The sequence below is a fragment of the Colobus angolensis genome, unplaced genomic scaffold (assembly GCF_000951035.1).
Source record: "Colobus angolensis palliatus isolate OR3802 unplaced genomic scaffold, Cang.pa_1.0 Scaffold44, whole genome shotgun sequence".
In the NCBI taxonomy this organism is placed as follows: Eukaryota; Metazoa; Chordata; class Mammalia; order Primates; family Cercopithecidae; genus Colobus; species Colobus angolensis.
Genome location: NW_012117821.1, coordinates 6,514,182 through 6,529,071, shown reverse-complemented (window position 1 = coordinate 6,529,071; position 14,890 = coordinate 6,514,182). Strand labels below are relative to the sequence as shown.

Genomic DNA, 14,890 nt, shown 5'->3' with positions numbered 1-14,890 from the left:
AGTGGCGAGATCTCGGCTCACTGCAAGCTCCGTCTCCGGGGTTCAGGCGATTCTTCTGCCTCAGCCTCCAGAGTAGCTGGGATTACACGGGCGCACCACCACGCCCAGATAATTTTTTGTATTTTTAGTAGAATCGGGGTTTCACCATGTTGGTTGGTGAGGTTGGTCTCTAATTCTTGACCTCGTGATCCGCCCTCCTCGGCCTCCCAAAGTGCTGGGGTTACAGGTGTGAGCCACCGCACCTGTAAAACTTTTTATTGCATTTAAAAACTTTTTATTGCAATGTAATGTATATGGGCCAGGTGCGGTGGCTCACGCCTGTAATCCCAGGACTCTGGGACGCCCAGGGGCGGATCACCTGAGATCAGGAGTTTGAGACCAGCCTGGCCAACATGGCGGAACCCTGTCTCTACTGAAAATACAACAATTAGCCGGGCGTGGTGGCACATGCTTGTAATCCCAGCTACTCGGGAGGCTCAGGTAGAAGAATCGCTTGAACTCGGGAGGCGGAGGTTGCAGTGAGCTGAGATCGGGCCACTGTACTCCAGCCTGGGCGACAGAGCGAGACTCCGTCTCAAAAAATAAATAAGTAAATAAATAAATAAAATGTAATGTAATGTATATGGTTAAAAGTTCATAAAGCATGCAGCTTAACTTTTACAAAAGTAAAAATTGCAAAAAAAAAAAAAAAAGCACTATTCGGGTCAAAATGTAAAACATTACCAGTATCTTGGAAGCCTTCCTCTGGCAAATGGTATATACTTTTGAGTTAAATACGTGGATTCGAATGTTGACATTTGGACTTTCTTCTTGCGTGACTCTGCTAAGTTATTTAACCTTTCTTGGTTTCGGCAGAGCCATCTATGGGGTGGGGATAATATTACCTCATAAGACTATTTAATTGTAGCCGGGCGTGGTGGCACATGCCTGTAATCCTAGCTACTGGGGAGGCTGAGGCAGGAGAATCGCTTGAACAGCCTGGGCGACAAGAGTGAAATTCCGTCTCAAAAAAAAAAAGAAAAAGATTATTGAATTGAAGGAGATCACATAATGTAAAACGTCTATCATAATGCCTAAATATAGCTGGTCTGCAATAAATGGCAATTATTATCAGACAAATGTAATAGGTGTTCCCTGTGCCCACTTCCTGCCTTTCTTTCGCTGGTTTTTGAAAGTTGCTCTCTTTCCTATTCCGTTTCTCCTTCCTTTTCGCTCCTCCTACTGCCGTAAATGGCCTACTAGAGTTGTCGTGAAATGCTCCTCCCCGCCCTCCATGTGGCGAAAATGCAATCACGCTTGACGGCGCAAGGTGGCTCAGCCGCAAGATGGCGGCGCTGGCGGAGGAGCAGACGGAGGTGGCGGTCAAGCTAGAGCCTGAGGGACCGCCAACGCTGCTACCTCCGCAGGCGGGAGACGGCGCAGGCGAGGGTAGCGGCGGCACTACCAACAACGGCCCCAACGGCGGCGGCGGGAACGTTGCGGCGTCGTCGTCCACTGGCGGGGATGGCGGGACCCCCAAGCTCACGGTGGCTGTCTCCACCGTTGCCCCGGCGGGGGCGGCCCCGGTGCCTGCCGCTGCTCCGGAGGCCGGCGCTCCGCACGACCGACAGACTCTACTGGCCGTGCTGCAGTTCCTACGGCAGAGCAACCTCCGCGAGGCCGAAGAGGCGCTGCGCCGTGAGGCCCGGCTGCTGGAGGAGGCAGTGGCGGGCTCCGGAGCCCCGGGAGAGGTGGACAGCGTCGGCGCTGAGGTGGCCAGCGCGCTTCTCAGCCGGGTGACCGCCTCGGCCCCTGGCCCTGCGGCCCCCGACCCTCCGGGCACTGGCGCTTCGGGGGTCACGGCCGTCTCAGGTTCAGCCTCAGGTCCTGCGGCTCCAGGTAAAGGTAAGCCGTGGGGTTCCGGGGAGGCACGGCCGCCGCGAAGGGGAGCAAGCCGGTAAGGCAGGGGCTGGCAGGCCTGCACCTCTGCGGGCTTGTTTTGAATTTCCTGGGCCCGCCTCTAGGGCCACATGCCCGCCCCTTTCTCTAGTGCGCCGGCTGCGCAGTCAAACCCCCTTCCGAGCTGTCAGTTTCAGCGAGAGGCTGAGGAGAGCTGTTGAGCAGAGGGATGTATGGGAAGGTGAGCGCGGAGAGGCGGGGACCTTCACGCTTTTGGTCCCTTAGGATCATTTGGGCTTTTGAGCCTTGGGCAGGTCCGCATGACACTCAGTGTTTGTACAGTTTCGTACTAGCGTACTTTAAGTATCATAAGTACTTTTATTTTCTCTCTATTTCTTCCTTTTAAAAGATGTGTTAATAAATACTTTATAGTTTGTTTTTTTTTTTTTTTTTTTGAGACGGAGCCTTGCTCTGTTGTCCAGGCTGGGGTACAGTGGTGCGATCTTGGCTCACTGCAACCTCCGCCTCCCGGGTTCAGGCGATCCTCCTGCCTCAGCCTCCTGAGTAGCTGGGACTACAGGTTTCTACTACCACGGCCGGCTAATTTTTGTATTTTTAGGACAGGCAGGCTTTCACCATGTTGGTCTGGCTGGTCTCGAACTCCCGACCTCATATGATCCACCAGCCTCGGCCTCCCAAAGTGCTGGGATTACAGGCGTGAACCACTGTGCCCAGCCACCGTACAATATACCCCTCTAACAATCCTGCACATCATGTACCCCCTGAATCTCAGCTAAAAGTTTAATTTTTTTTCTTTTTTTTTTCTGTGACGGAGTCTTGGTCTTTCGCTCAGGCTGGACTGCAGTGGTGTGATCTCGGCTCACTGCAACCTCTGCCTCCCGGATTTAAGCAATTCTCCTGCCTCAGCCTCCCCAGTAGCTGGGACTACTGGTGTGCGACACCATGCCCTGCTTAATTTTTTAAAAAATATTTTTAGTAGAGACGGGATTTTGCCATATTGGTCAGGCTGGTCTTGAATTCCTGATCTCGTGATCCACCCGCCTCGGCCTCCCAAAGTGCTGGGATTACAGGCATGAGCCACCGCACCCGACTGAAATTTTAAAAATATATATGGGCTGAGCACTACCAGTGTTAAGTCTTTGGAGGATGCAGGTTCCTGGGCATCACTTCAGACTTAGTGAATCAGACCCTCTAGAGGTGGAATCTGGGAATCTTCACTTTTGAATAAGGGCTTCTAAGGAATGTTGACATCCGGCAGCTTGAGAACCATGTGTTTAGGCATGGACATTGGACGGACCTTTTCGTCTTTGCTGCATTTACATGTGTGATGCTGATTGTCATTCTTTGCTTACCTTTTAATTTTTTTTACCTTCATATTGGCCGGGCGTGGTGGCTCATGCCTGTAATCTCAGCACTTTGGGAGGCTGAAGCGGGTGGATCACCTGAGGTCAGGGGTTTGAGACCAGCCTGGCCACCATGGCGAAACCCCCTTTCTACTAAAAATACAAAAATTAGCCAGATGTGATGGCGCATGCCTGTAATCCCAGCTACTTGGGAGGCCAAGGCAGGAGAATTGCTTGAACCCGGGAGGCCGAGGTTGCAGTGAGCCAAGATTGCGCCACTGCACTTCAGCCTGGGTGATAGAGCCAGACTCTGTCTCAAAAAAAAAAAAAAATTTTTTTTTTACATTAATATTGTCAGGAGACAAGTCATTCTCATGTTGAATTTTCTCTTTATTAAATGAGTGGTTATGAGGCTTTTTTTGTTTTAGACAGAGTCTCGCTCTGTCGGCCAGGCTGGAGTGCAGTGGCCCAATCTTGGCTCACTGCAATCTCTTCTTCCCAGGTTCAAGCGATTCTCCTGCCTCAGCCTCCCAAGTAACTGGAACCACAGGCGCATGTCACCACACCTGGCTAATTTTTTTTTGTAGTTTTGGTAGAGACGGGGTTTCACCATGTTAGCCTGGATGGTCTTGATCTCCTGACCTCGTGATCTGCCTGCCTTGGCCTCCCAAGGTGTTGGGATTACAGGCGTGAGCCACTGCGCCTGGCCACGTGAGGCACTTATAATATGTATAGGTAAAATGTTTGGTATGGATAAGTTTATGCCTCTGTATGTGTCCCTGACACCTGAGCCTCTGCTTTCTCAAAGAAACTGTTGTCACAAATCCATGCAGTAAAACTCATATACAATATAAGGTCTTGGAGGTGATCCTGAGCTAACAATAAATGTTTATTGAATTACCCAGTGCAGAGCTTTTAGCCAAATTAATCTAATCTGTATGAGACCTAATCTTTGCAGCATTGCCAGAAATGAAGTATGAATACATAGCATTGTATTTTAATCCATAAATAGAAATGTGTGCAGATGTGGATTGAAGGCCAGGTGTGGTGGGTCACGCCTGTAGTCCCAGCACTTTGGGAGGACGAGGCAGGTGGATCACTTGAGGTCGGGAGTTCAAGACCAGCCTGGCCAACATGGTGAAACCCTGTCTTTACTAAAAATACAAAAAAATTAGCTGGGCGTGGTGGCATGTGCCTGTTGTCCCAGCTACTCGGGAGGCTGAGGCAGGCGAACCACTTTAACCCAGGAGGCAGAAGTTGCAGTGAGCCAAGATAGCATCATTGCGCTCCGGCATGGGCAACAGAGCAAAATTCCATCTTTACAAAAAAAAAAAAAAAGTGTTTAAGAGGAATCTTTTTTTAATGTTGAATTTTGTGAATGAACTATAAGATGAATCATATTGTTGGTTATTTTGCTGTAATCTCCCATCTCTTCAGAAACTTGACCTAATTATAGATCATAACTGAGAAATCAGTAAGGAGGAAAAGAGGCCATCAGAGTAACCAAAGAAATTATCACATTTGTGCAGTAAAGAGCGAAGTGTACTATAATGGCAACTTACAAAAATTTCCAACAACCAAATTCTGATTTAATTGACAGATGTATTGTTAGGTGGTGCTGTGTTACAAATAAATACTTACATTTTCTGTTTTGAAATGCTGGTTATGGAAATTGTTTTAAGCATATAACTATCTTTTGAAGATATAAATAGGGCATGGTCCTTCCCACCCTTAAGTGATGTAAGGGATGTATATAATGTGAAGGGAACACAGGATAGGATATGTTACAGGAATGTTACACAGTGCTTGGGTGGCTCAGAGAACTGGGAATGTTACTGCAGTGCATGGCTTGGTGGTAATGGGTGCCATTTGCACAGAGTATTGAGAGAAAGTTAATGTAGTTGTTTGATTTGCACATACCATCTTTTATACAATTTGTCTTTAACATAAGGTAGTTCCAGGAGGAATATTGACTCTTCTTGTTATTGTTTTGTTTTTTTTGTTTTTGAGACCGAGTCTTGCTCTGTCACCAGGCTAGAGTGCAGTGGCGCAGTCTTGGCTCACTGCAACCTCTGCCTCCTGGGTTCAAGTGATTCTCCTGCCTTAGCCTCCTGAGTAGCTGGGATTACAGGCACGTGCCATCACACCTAACTAATTTTTGTATTTTTAGTAGAGATAGGGTTTCACCATGTTGGCCAGGCTGGTCTTGAACTTCTGACCTTGTGATCCACCTGCCTCAGTCTCCCAAAATGCTGGGCCACCGTGATGGCCTGTTATTGTTATCTTTTTTTTTTCTGAGATGGTGTCCGCCCGTCTCGGCCTCCCAAAGTGCTGGGATTACAGGCTTGAGCCACCGTGCCCGGCCTATTGTATTTTTAGTAGAGACAGGGTTTCACTGTGTTAGCCAGGATGGCCTCGATCTCCTGACCTCGTGATCCTCCTGCCTCAGCCTCCCAAAGTGCTGGGATTACAGGCGTGAGCCACAGCGCCCGACAGCTCATACTTGTAATCCCAGCACTTTGGGAGGCGAGTGGATCACCTGTGGTCAGGAGTTCAAGACCAGCCTGGCCAACATGGTGAAACCCCCTCTCTACTAAAAATACAAAAATTAGGGGGCATAGTGGTGCATGCCCGTAATCCCAGGCATGCACCACCATGCCCTGGGAATTAGGTACTGGAACAGTAGGCAGGTTCTATTGTTAAAGTGAAGGCATTGAAAAAAAGAATAGCCTGGTTCTTGGGCCATGTTGAAGATCTTTGTTTATCCTAAGAGCGGTAGGGAGTTGTATTGGGTAGGATTACTCAGGAGGCTGAGGCAGGAGAATTGCTTGAACCTGAGATGCGGAGGTTGCAGTGAGCCGAGATCATGCCATTGCACTACAGCCTGGACGACAAGAGTTGAAACTCCATCTCAAAAAGAAAGAAAGAAAAAAAGACCGTGTGGGCCGGGTGTGGTGCCTCATGCCTGTAATTCCAGCACTTTGGGAGGCCAAGGTGGGAGGATCACAAGGTCAAGAGATTGAGACCATCTGGCAGACATGGTGAAACCCTGTCTCTACTAAAAATGCAAAAATTAGCTGGGCATGGTGGCGCATGCCTGTAGTTCCAGCTACTTGGGAGGCTGAGGCAAGAGACTCACCTGCGAGGCGGAGGTTGCAGTGAGCTGAGATCTCCATACTGCACTTCATCCTGGCAACAGAGCGAGACTCCCTCTCAAAAAAAAAAAAAAAAAAAAAACAGATTATGTGATTGTGCTGAGGAAGAGACATTGGGAAGAAAGAGACAACAATCTGAGCAACAACTCACCTCTGGGCCTTAACAAAACAGCCATAGTCACATGGTCATAATAGGTCATTTTCTTAAAAATTGTTTTTTGTTTTTTAAACAGTTGGAAGTGTTGCTGTGGAAGACCAGCCAGATGTCAGTGCTGTGTTGTCGGCCTACAGCCAACAAGGAGATCCCACAATGTATGAAGAATACTATAGTGGACTGAAACACTTCATTGAATGTTCCCTGGACTGCCATCGGGCAGAGTTATCCCAACTCTTTTATCCTCTGTTTGTGCACATGTACTTGGAGCTAGTCTACAATCAACATGAGAATGAAGCAAAGTCATTCTTTGAGAAGTATGTAAATTTTTACATATATATACACACACGTAGTGTGTGTGTGCGTGCATATATGTTCACATCTGTAACCACACAAATGTAAGACTGCAGCTTAAAATGTATGTTGTGAAGGAGAGGTACCTAAGGCTATGAGAACTTAAAATGTGGGGTTTAATCTAGCTGGAGAAGTCAGAGAAGGCTTCCAGAGGAGATGATACTTGAGGTGAGATCTGATATCTGAAGATTAGGTAGGGGTTAGCCAGATGAAGAAAAGAGGGAAAAGTATGTATTAAAGCTGTCTGGTGGGAAGGATTCTGCTAGGTACAGAGGCTGAAAGATGGCCAGGGTAGCTGGAGCAGAGAATGGGATGGGGGTGTGGTATACCATGAAGCTGGGAATTAGTTAGGGACTGGAACAGTAGGCAGGTTCTATTGTTAAAGTGAAAGCATTGAAAAAAAAGAATAGGCTGGTTCTTGGGCCATGTTGAAGATCTTTGTTTATCCTAAGAGCATTAGGGAGTTGTATTGGGTAGGATTAGATTTCGTTGAGAGTCACTGAAAACTCATTAGCAATGGCGTAAATAAGTTTATTTTTGCCTTTATCTTAAGAACACTAGGAAGCAGTGTTAGGATTAGATTAGAATAAGAGTAACTGAGAACCCAAACAACAGAGGTTTAAATACAATAAAAGTTTATTTATTTTTCTCATAAAGGTGGGACATTCGGGATTGGTGTGGTGGGTTCTTCATTACCAGGGCCCCAGCTCCCTCAGTCTTGTTGCTCTCCCATGCTTTTCATGCATGTTCCACTTTGTGGCATAAGATGGTTTTCCTGCTCTAAGCAGTCACATCAGTGTGCCAGTCAGCAGGTAGGGCACACGGAAACTGCACACACTTCTTCCTTTTATATCTTAACAGTCAGTGGCCACACCTAGCTACAGGGGAAATAAGAAATGTGGTCTTTACCTAAGTGTCTATGTGCCCAGCTGATATTCAGGTTTTCTTTTATGGAGGAAGACAGGAAAAATGGGTATTTGGGGAGAGTGAAGCCTTTTTGCTACAGAGTCATTTCTGCTACAGAGTCATTAAAGGACCATGTCATTATTATATACTTTGAAAGGACTTCTATGCAGTGGGGAAACGCATGGGGGATAGAATGACTATAGGGACAAGTTTTGGAAGTTATTGCAGTGGTTCTCAACTGGGGGTGGAATTGCCCCTTCCACTAGACCATTTGAAAATGTGTAGAGGTGGCCTGGTGCAGCGGCTCACGCCTTTAATCCCAGCACTTTGGGAGGCTGAGGCGGGCGGATCACTTTGAGCTCAGGAGTTCTAGACCAGCCTGGTGAAACCCAGTCTCTACAAAAAAATGCAAAAATTTGCTGGATGTGGTAGCTCACTCCTGTAATCCCAGCTCTTTGGGAGACTGAGGCTGGAGTAACACTTGAACCTGGGAGATGGAGGTGGCAGTGAGCTGAGATTGCGCCTCTGCACTCTAGCCTAGATGACAAGAGTGAGACCCAGTCTCAAAAAAAAAAGAAAGAAAATGGGTGGAGGCATTTTTGGCTGTCATAATGACTGGGCAGAGGAGCAGGAATGCTAAATGTTCTAATATGTGCACCTAGGTAGTCCCACTTTACAAAGAATTATCCTGCCCAAAATGCTAGTAGCACCCTTGTTCAGAAACACTGGACTAGGTTGTGGTAGAGGTGAAGAGAAGTAGACAGAGTCATGAATGAGACTTGATAGATTGGCTAGGGAGGTGAGGGAGATGGAGGTATCATTGAAATCTCCAGTTTTCTGGCCCCTCCAGCTGGATAGGGGAGCCAATTCCTGATACAGAAAACCCTAGAAGAGGACTTGATTTGTCAGACCTTGGAATAATTTTGAGTTCTGATTTGAATATGCCTTTGACTCATTTAAGAAATGGCAAGTTGATAGGTAGATGATACATGAGAGCTCAGAGGAGAGGTAGGGACTATAACTATTAATCGGAGTTGTGTGCAGTATTGATGGATATGGATGAGGTTGACTAGGGGAGAGTATGAAATAAGTCAGTAAGTGGGCTAGGCCCAAGGAGCTCCAAATTTAATGGCCACGTAGAGGAGATATACAGGAAGAAAACCAGGGGAGAGTTGAGTTATAGAAGCCAAGGGAAAGGAGTATTTAAGAAGGAGGCAGGCTGGCCGTGGTGGCTCACACCTGTAATCCCAGCACTTTGGAAGGCTGAGGTGGGCAGATCACCTGAGGTCAGGAGTTCGAGACCAGCCTGGTCAACATAACAAAACCCCATCTCTACTAAAAAATACAAAAATTAGCCGGGCGTGGTGGCAGACACCTGTAATCCCAGCTGCTTAGGAGGCTGAGGCAGGAGAATCACTTGAACCTGGGAGGCGGAGGTTGCAGTGAGCTGAGATTGTGCCTTGGCGATGAGCGAAAGTCCATCTCAAAAAAAAAAAAAAGAGGCCTTGCTTAGCAGTTTTTTTTTTTTTTGAGACAGAGTTTCGCTCTTGTCGCCCAGGCTGGCATGCAGTGGCACCATCTCGGTTCACTGCAACCTCCGCCTCCCAGGTTCAAGCGATTCTCCTGCCTCAGCCTCCCAAGTAGCTGGGATTATAGGAATACATTACCATGCCTAGCTAATTTTGTATTTTTAGTAGAGACGGGGTTTCTTCATGTTAGTCAGGCTGGTTTTGAACTCCTGACCTCAGGTGATCTGCCCACCTTGGCCTTCCAAAGTGCTGGCATTACAGGTGTGAGTCACCGGGCCCAGCCTGAATGAGAAATGTTTAATACAAGCAATAGAGCCTGAAGTCAAGATTTATCATTTAACACAGGGTAGTAGTAGTAGAGGAACAGTAGAACTTGCAACCCCTGGCTTCTATGCCATTATAGTAATTCATTATACTAGGATGCCAATAGGAAGTATATAAAGCAAAACGTTCTGTAGCCAAGTGTTTTAGAAAAAAAAAAAAAAACTAAGAAAGGCTGATGACAGAACTTATACTCTAGAAGCTAATTTCTCTTTAAAGTACTGTCATCGAAACACTCCATTCTTGGCAACATAGACACTGTCACTTAAAAAAACAAAAACAAGCCAGACGCAGTGGCTCACACCTGTAATCCCAGCACTTTGGGAGGCCGAGGCAGGCGGATCACCTGAGATCAGGAGTTCAAGATCAGCCTGGGCAATATGGTGAAACCCTGTCTCTATTGAAAAGATAAAATTAGCCGGGCGTGGTGACACATGCCTGTAATCCCAGCTACTTGGGAGGCTGAGGCAGGAGAATCACTTGAACCTGGGAGGCGGAGGATGCAGTGAGCCAAGATCGCGCCATTGCACTCCAGCCTGGGCAACAAGAGTAAATCTCCATCTCACCAAAAAAATGAAAAATTAAAAAATTAAAAAATTAAAAAAACAAAAACATAGCCTGGGCAAAAGAGCGAGATCCTGCTTCTACAAAAAGTAAACAAAAATTGAGCCGGGTACGGTGGCTGATGCCTGTAATCCCTCGCTTTGGGAAGCCGAGGTGGGCAGATTGCCTGAGCTCAGGAGTTCAAGACCATCCTGGCCAACATGGTGAAACCCCATCTATACTAAAATACAAAAAATTAGCCGGCCATAGTGGCGCGTGCCTATAGTCCCAGCTGCTCAGGAGGCTGAAGCATGAGAATTACTTGAACCCTGGAGGCGGAGATTGCAGTGAGCCAAGATCACGTAAACAAAAATTAGCCAAGTATGGTGGCACAGCAGTCCTAGCTACTGGGGAGACAGAGGCAGGAGGAATCCCTGATCCCAGGAGTTTGAGGCTGCGTTGAACCACTGCACTCCAGGTTGGGCTTCAGAGCAAGAACCTCTCCCTAAAAAAGAAGGAAAAACCTTTTTGCTCTTCCAGTCTCATGGTGTAGCTGTCTCCCCACATAGGAAGCTGGAATATCATAGGGGATTCTCTGTCTTTCCTTTATGGACAGTCTTATCCCTTGCCAGGATCCCCATCACCACAGGAGGATAATGGGCAGTTACTGATATAAGAGGCGGAGATTTCCAATTTTATTCAAATCTTTGATCATATATTGATGAGTTGTAGTGCGGTAACATAGTTAACAGTTTAGAAATCTGTTGGCTATCTTTTTCAGAGCTGGAGCCCTAATATGTTTAGTTATTGTTTTAAAAATGTTTTTGCATTGGTTGCTGTTTTTAGTGAATGCTAAATATATTGTCTTTAATTTTACTTTCTTAGGAAAATTAAGAGTTGTAAAAACACAAGTACATTTAAATTTACTAGTTGTTATCAAGGCTAAAGGCTTTATTTTATTGTCTTTGGTAATAGTGAGTAAGTGGAAGTACTCATTGATTGGTATCAGCAGTGAGTACTTCCACTAAGTTTGTTGTTTAGTGATCATATTAAAGTATTGATATTTTAAAAATATGTCTGGTTTCCTATATTTCCAATGAATATAGGAAATCATTAAAAATGATGGGTTTTATGAGAATGTTATGTATTGATTATTGTTGAGAGGCTGAGTAATGTGTACACTGAGTTCATTATATTCTTTTCTATTGTATACTTTTGAAATTTTCATAATAAAACTTTTAAAAGTGGGTTTTGAGAAACCATAACATTTAGTAAAGCAAGGGTTCTTATATTTTCAAACGTCTACCAGTTTCTTTTAAATGCCTCCATTCTAAAGAAACTGTCTACTGGCCGGGCGTGGTGGCTCAAGCCTGTAATCCCAGCACTTTGGGAGGCCGAGACGGGCGGATCACGAGGTCAGGAGATCGAGACCATCCTGGCTAACACGGTGAAACCCTGTCTCTACTAAAAAATACAAAAAACTAGCCGGGCGAGGTGGCAGGCGCCTGTAGTCCCAGCTACTCGGGAGGCTGAGGCAGGAGAATGGCGTAAAACCCGGGAGGCGGAACTTGCAGTGAGCTGAGATCCGGCCACTGCACTCTAGCCCGGGTGACAGAGCAAGACTCCGTCTCAAAAAAAAAAAAAAAAAAAAAAGAAACTGTCTACCAATGGTGAGTATATTATTTTTCACTTAGGATATTTAAATTCTTTTCTTAAAATGTTTGTGATACATTTCATTAGAGATTTACATTTGTTCATTTTTAGAATAAATTCAGAAACTGAATTATAGTCATTTTGAAATGAGTTACTTCTTATCCTACAGTTTAGTTCAGGATTTTTTAGACTACTATACTGAAAATATTCTGGGATGGTTTATAAGTATATGGGGGAGAGGCAGATCCCTTAATGATTACATTGAAAAATGACTTTTTAAAATCACTGAAACAGGTTCCATGGAGATCAGGAATGTTATTACCAGGATGACCTACGTGTATTATCTAGTCTTACCAAAAAGGAACACATGAAAGGGAATGAGACCATGTTGGATTTTCGAACAAGTAAATTTGTTCTGCGTATTTCCCGTGACTCGTACCAACTCTTGAAGAGGCATCTTCAGGAGAAACAGAACAATCAGATATGGAACATAGTTCAGGAGCACCTCTACATTGACATCTTTGATGGGATGCCGCGTAGTAAGCAACAGATAGATGCGATGGTGGGAAGTTTGGCAGGAGAGGCTAAACGAGAGGCAAACAAATCAAAGGTATGGGAATGAACCTAAGAACTCTATAATGCAGATTATGAAAAATTGTAGCATTTCCATCTACATAAGTTACACATTTTTCTTATAGCTAGCTTGGGAACAATGTTTTTGTTTGTTTGTTTTTGTTTTGAGACAGTTTTGCTCTTGTCACCCAGGCTGGAGTGCAATGGCGTGATCTCAGCTCACTGCAACCTCCACCTTGCAGGTTCAAGTGATTCTCCTGCCTCAGCTTCCCGAGTAGCTGGGATTAGAGGCACACGCCACCACACCCGGCTAATTTTTGTATTTACTTTAGTAGAGAGGGTTTCACCATGTTGGCCAGGCTGGTCTCAAACTCCTGACCTCAGATGATCCACCGGCCTCTGCCTCCCAAAGTGCTGGGATAACAGGCATGAGCTACTGTGCCTGGCTGCTTGGCAACAATTTTATACTGTATATAAAATTTTGTGTTCTAAGGGTGATGTTTATATGTGACAATTTGGGTATGGTTGCATTTTATAGAACCCTGAATGCAGTGGCTGAAACAAAGAATTTTTCTCCCATAAAATGAATTTCAGAGGAAGGCCTTCCAGGGCTGGCATGAAGGCTCCACAATGCCATAAAGGTCCCTGGCTCCTTCTAGTTTCTGGTCCACCATCTTTAGAATGTGGCTTTCTTCTTTGTGCTCACAAATGGCTATTGCAGTTTCAGCATTGCAGCTCCATTCCAAGAAGGAAGAAGGGGGAGGACAAAAGGTATATCTGTGCTGAAGCTTTCCCTTTTTAATCAGGAAAACAATTTTTTTTTTTATACAACTGTACCCAATATACTTATATAGACATTCCTAGCTGCAAGGGAGCCTGGAAACAGAAATGATTTAACTGAGCACATTGCTACTCCAATAAAATCAGGGTTCTGTTAGTAAGGAAAAAGGGGAGAATGGCTATTGGGTAGACAAGTACAGAACCCTGCTTCAGAGTGTAAATTACTATTTTGTAATTGTAATTTATCCTATCAAGATGTAAAATGGGTATATTAATGAACAAATAATTTAAAAAATGTTGACTCTTTTGACTTGTAGGTATTTTTTGGTTTATTAAAAGAACCAGAAATTGAGGTACCTTTGGATGATGAGGATGAAGAGGGAGAAAATGAAGAAGGAAAACCTAAAAAGAAGAAGCCTAAAAAAGATAGTATTGGATCCAAAAGCAAAAAACAAGATCCCAATGCTCCACCTCAGAACAGGTGAGGAAAAAGCTTCAGGAACTTGTGTGTGGAGGTATGAGACAATATGTTATAGAGAGTTCAAGTTTGTTAATAGTCAAAAGGTAATTTTGACTCTCTTTTTCTTTCACAGAATCCCTCTTCCTGAGTTGAAAGATTCAGATAAGTTGGATAAGATAATGAATATGAAAGAAACCACCAAACGAGTGCGCCTTGGGCCAGACTGCTTACCCTCCATTTGTTTCTATACATTTCTCAATGCTTACCAGGTTGGTAAACTAATTGGGCGATTTCTGCCTGGAGAGTCATGTAGAATGATGATTTACCATTAAGAGAGAAACAAATGTGTTAACTAAAATGGAGTTTTGTTATTTAAACTCTGTTTTTTTTTTTTTTTGAGACGGAGTCTCGCTCTGTCGCCCAGGCTGGAGTGCAGTGGTACAATCTCGGCTCACTGCAAGTTCCGCCTCCCAGGTTCATGCCATTCTTCCGCCTCAACCTCCCCAGCAGCTGGGACTACAGGCACATGCCGCCACGCCCGGCTAATTTTTTGTATTTTTAGTAGAGATGGGGTTTCACTGTGTTAGCCGGGATGATCTCTATCTCCTGACCCTGTGATCTGCCTGCCTCGGCCTCCCAAAGTGCTGGGATTACAGGCGTGAGCCACCACGCCCGGCCTTTAAACTCTTAATATAATTTAAAGACAGCAGTCAGGAAAAGAGAATTGGATACTACACAGAATAGAAGGCAATGTTTAATGGCGTTTGTTGCACTGATCAGAATTCTGCTAGCCTTTGAGGAGTAGCAAATTGTGGTTCATCTCTGTTGAACTTGGTTTAAGTACTTATGTAAGCTTGTTTATCAATTTTTTCTTTTTTTTTTTAAAGACAAGAGTCTTGTGCTGTCACCCAGGGTGGAGTGCAGAGGTGAGATCTCGGCTCACTGCAACCTCTGCCTCCCAAGTTCAACCATTTCTTGTGCCTTAGCTGCAGCCTCCTGAATAGTTGGGATTGCAGGCACCCGCCACCATGCCCAGCTAATTTTTGTATTTTTAGTAGAGATAGGGTTTTGCCATGTTGTGCAGGCTGGTTTTGAACTCCTGACCTCAAGTGATCTGGCCGCGTCGGCCTCCCAAAGTGCTGGGATTACAGGCGTGAGCCACTGTGCCCAGTCATATAAACTTTATTATTTTAATTTAATTTAATTTTTTTGAAATAGAG

General features: G+C 45.1%; 1 protein-coding gene across 2 annotated transcripts in view; it reads left to right on the top strand.

Annotated features, from left to right (window-relative positions):
- Positions 1-1,294: 1,294 nt before the first annotated feature.
- Positions 1,295-14,890, top strand: part of TAF5 (TAF5 RNA polymerase II, TATA box binding protein (TBP)-associated factor, 100kDa) — a 21,928-nt gene continuing 8,332 nt past the window's right edge. For both annotated transcript variants that reach the window (XM_011957355.1, XM_011957354.1), the window contains exons 1-5: positions 1,295-1,884; positions 6,631-6,868; positions 12,152-12,467; positions 13,528-13,691; positions 13,804-13,939. In XM_011957355.1, the coding sequence (XP_011812745.1) occupies positions 1,326-1,884; positions 6,631-6,868; positions 12,152-12,467; positions 13,528-13,691; positions 13,804-13,939 (1,413 nt within the window). In that variant the 5' untranslated portion in view covers positions 1,295-1,325. The remainder of the gene's footprint in view (positions 1,885-6,630; positions 6,869-12,151; positions 12,468-13,527; positions 13,692-13,803; positions 13,940-14,890) is intronic.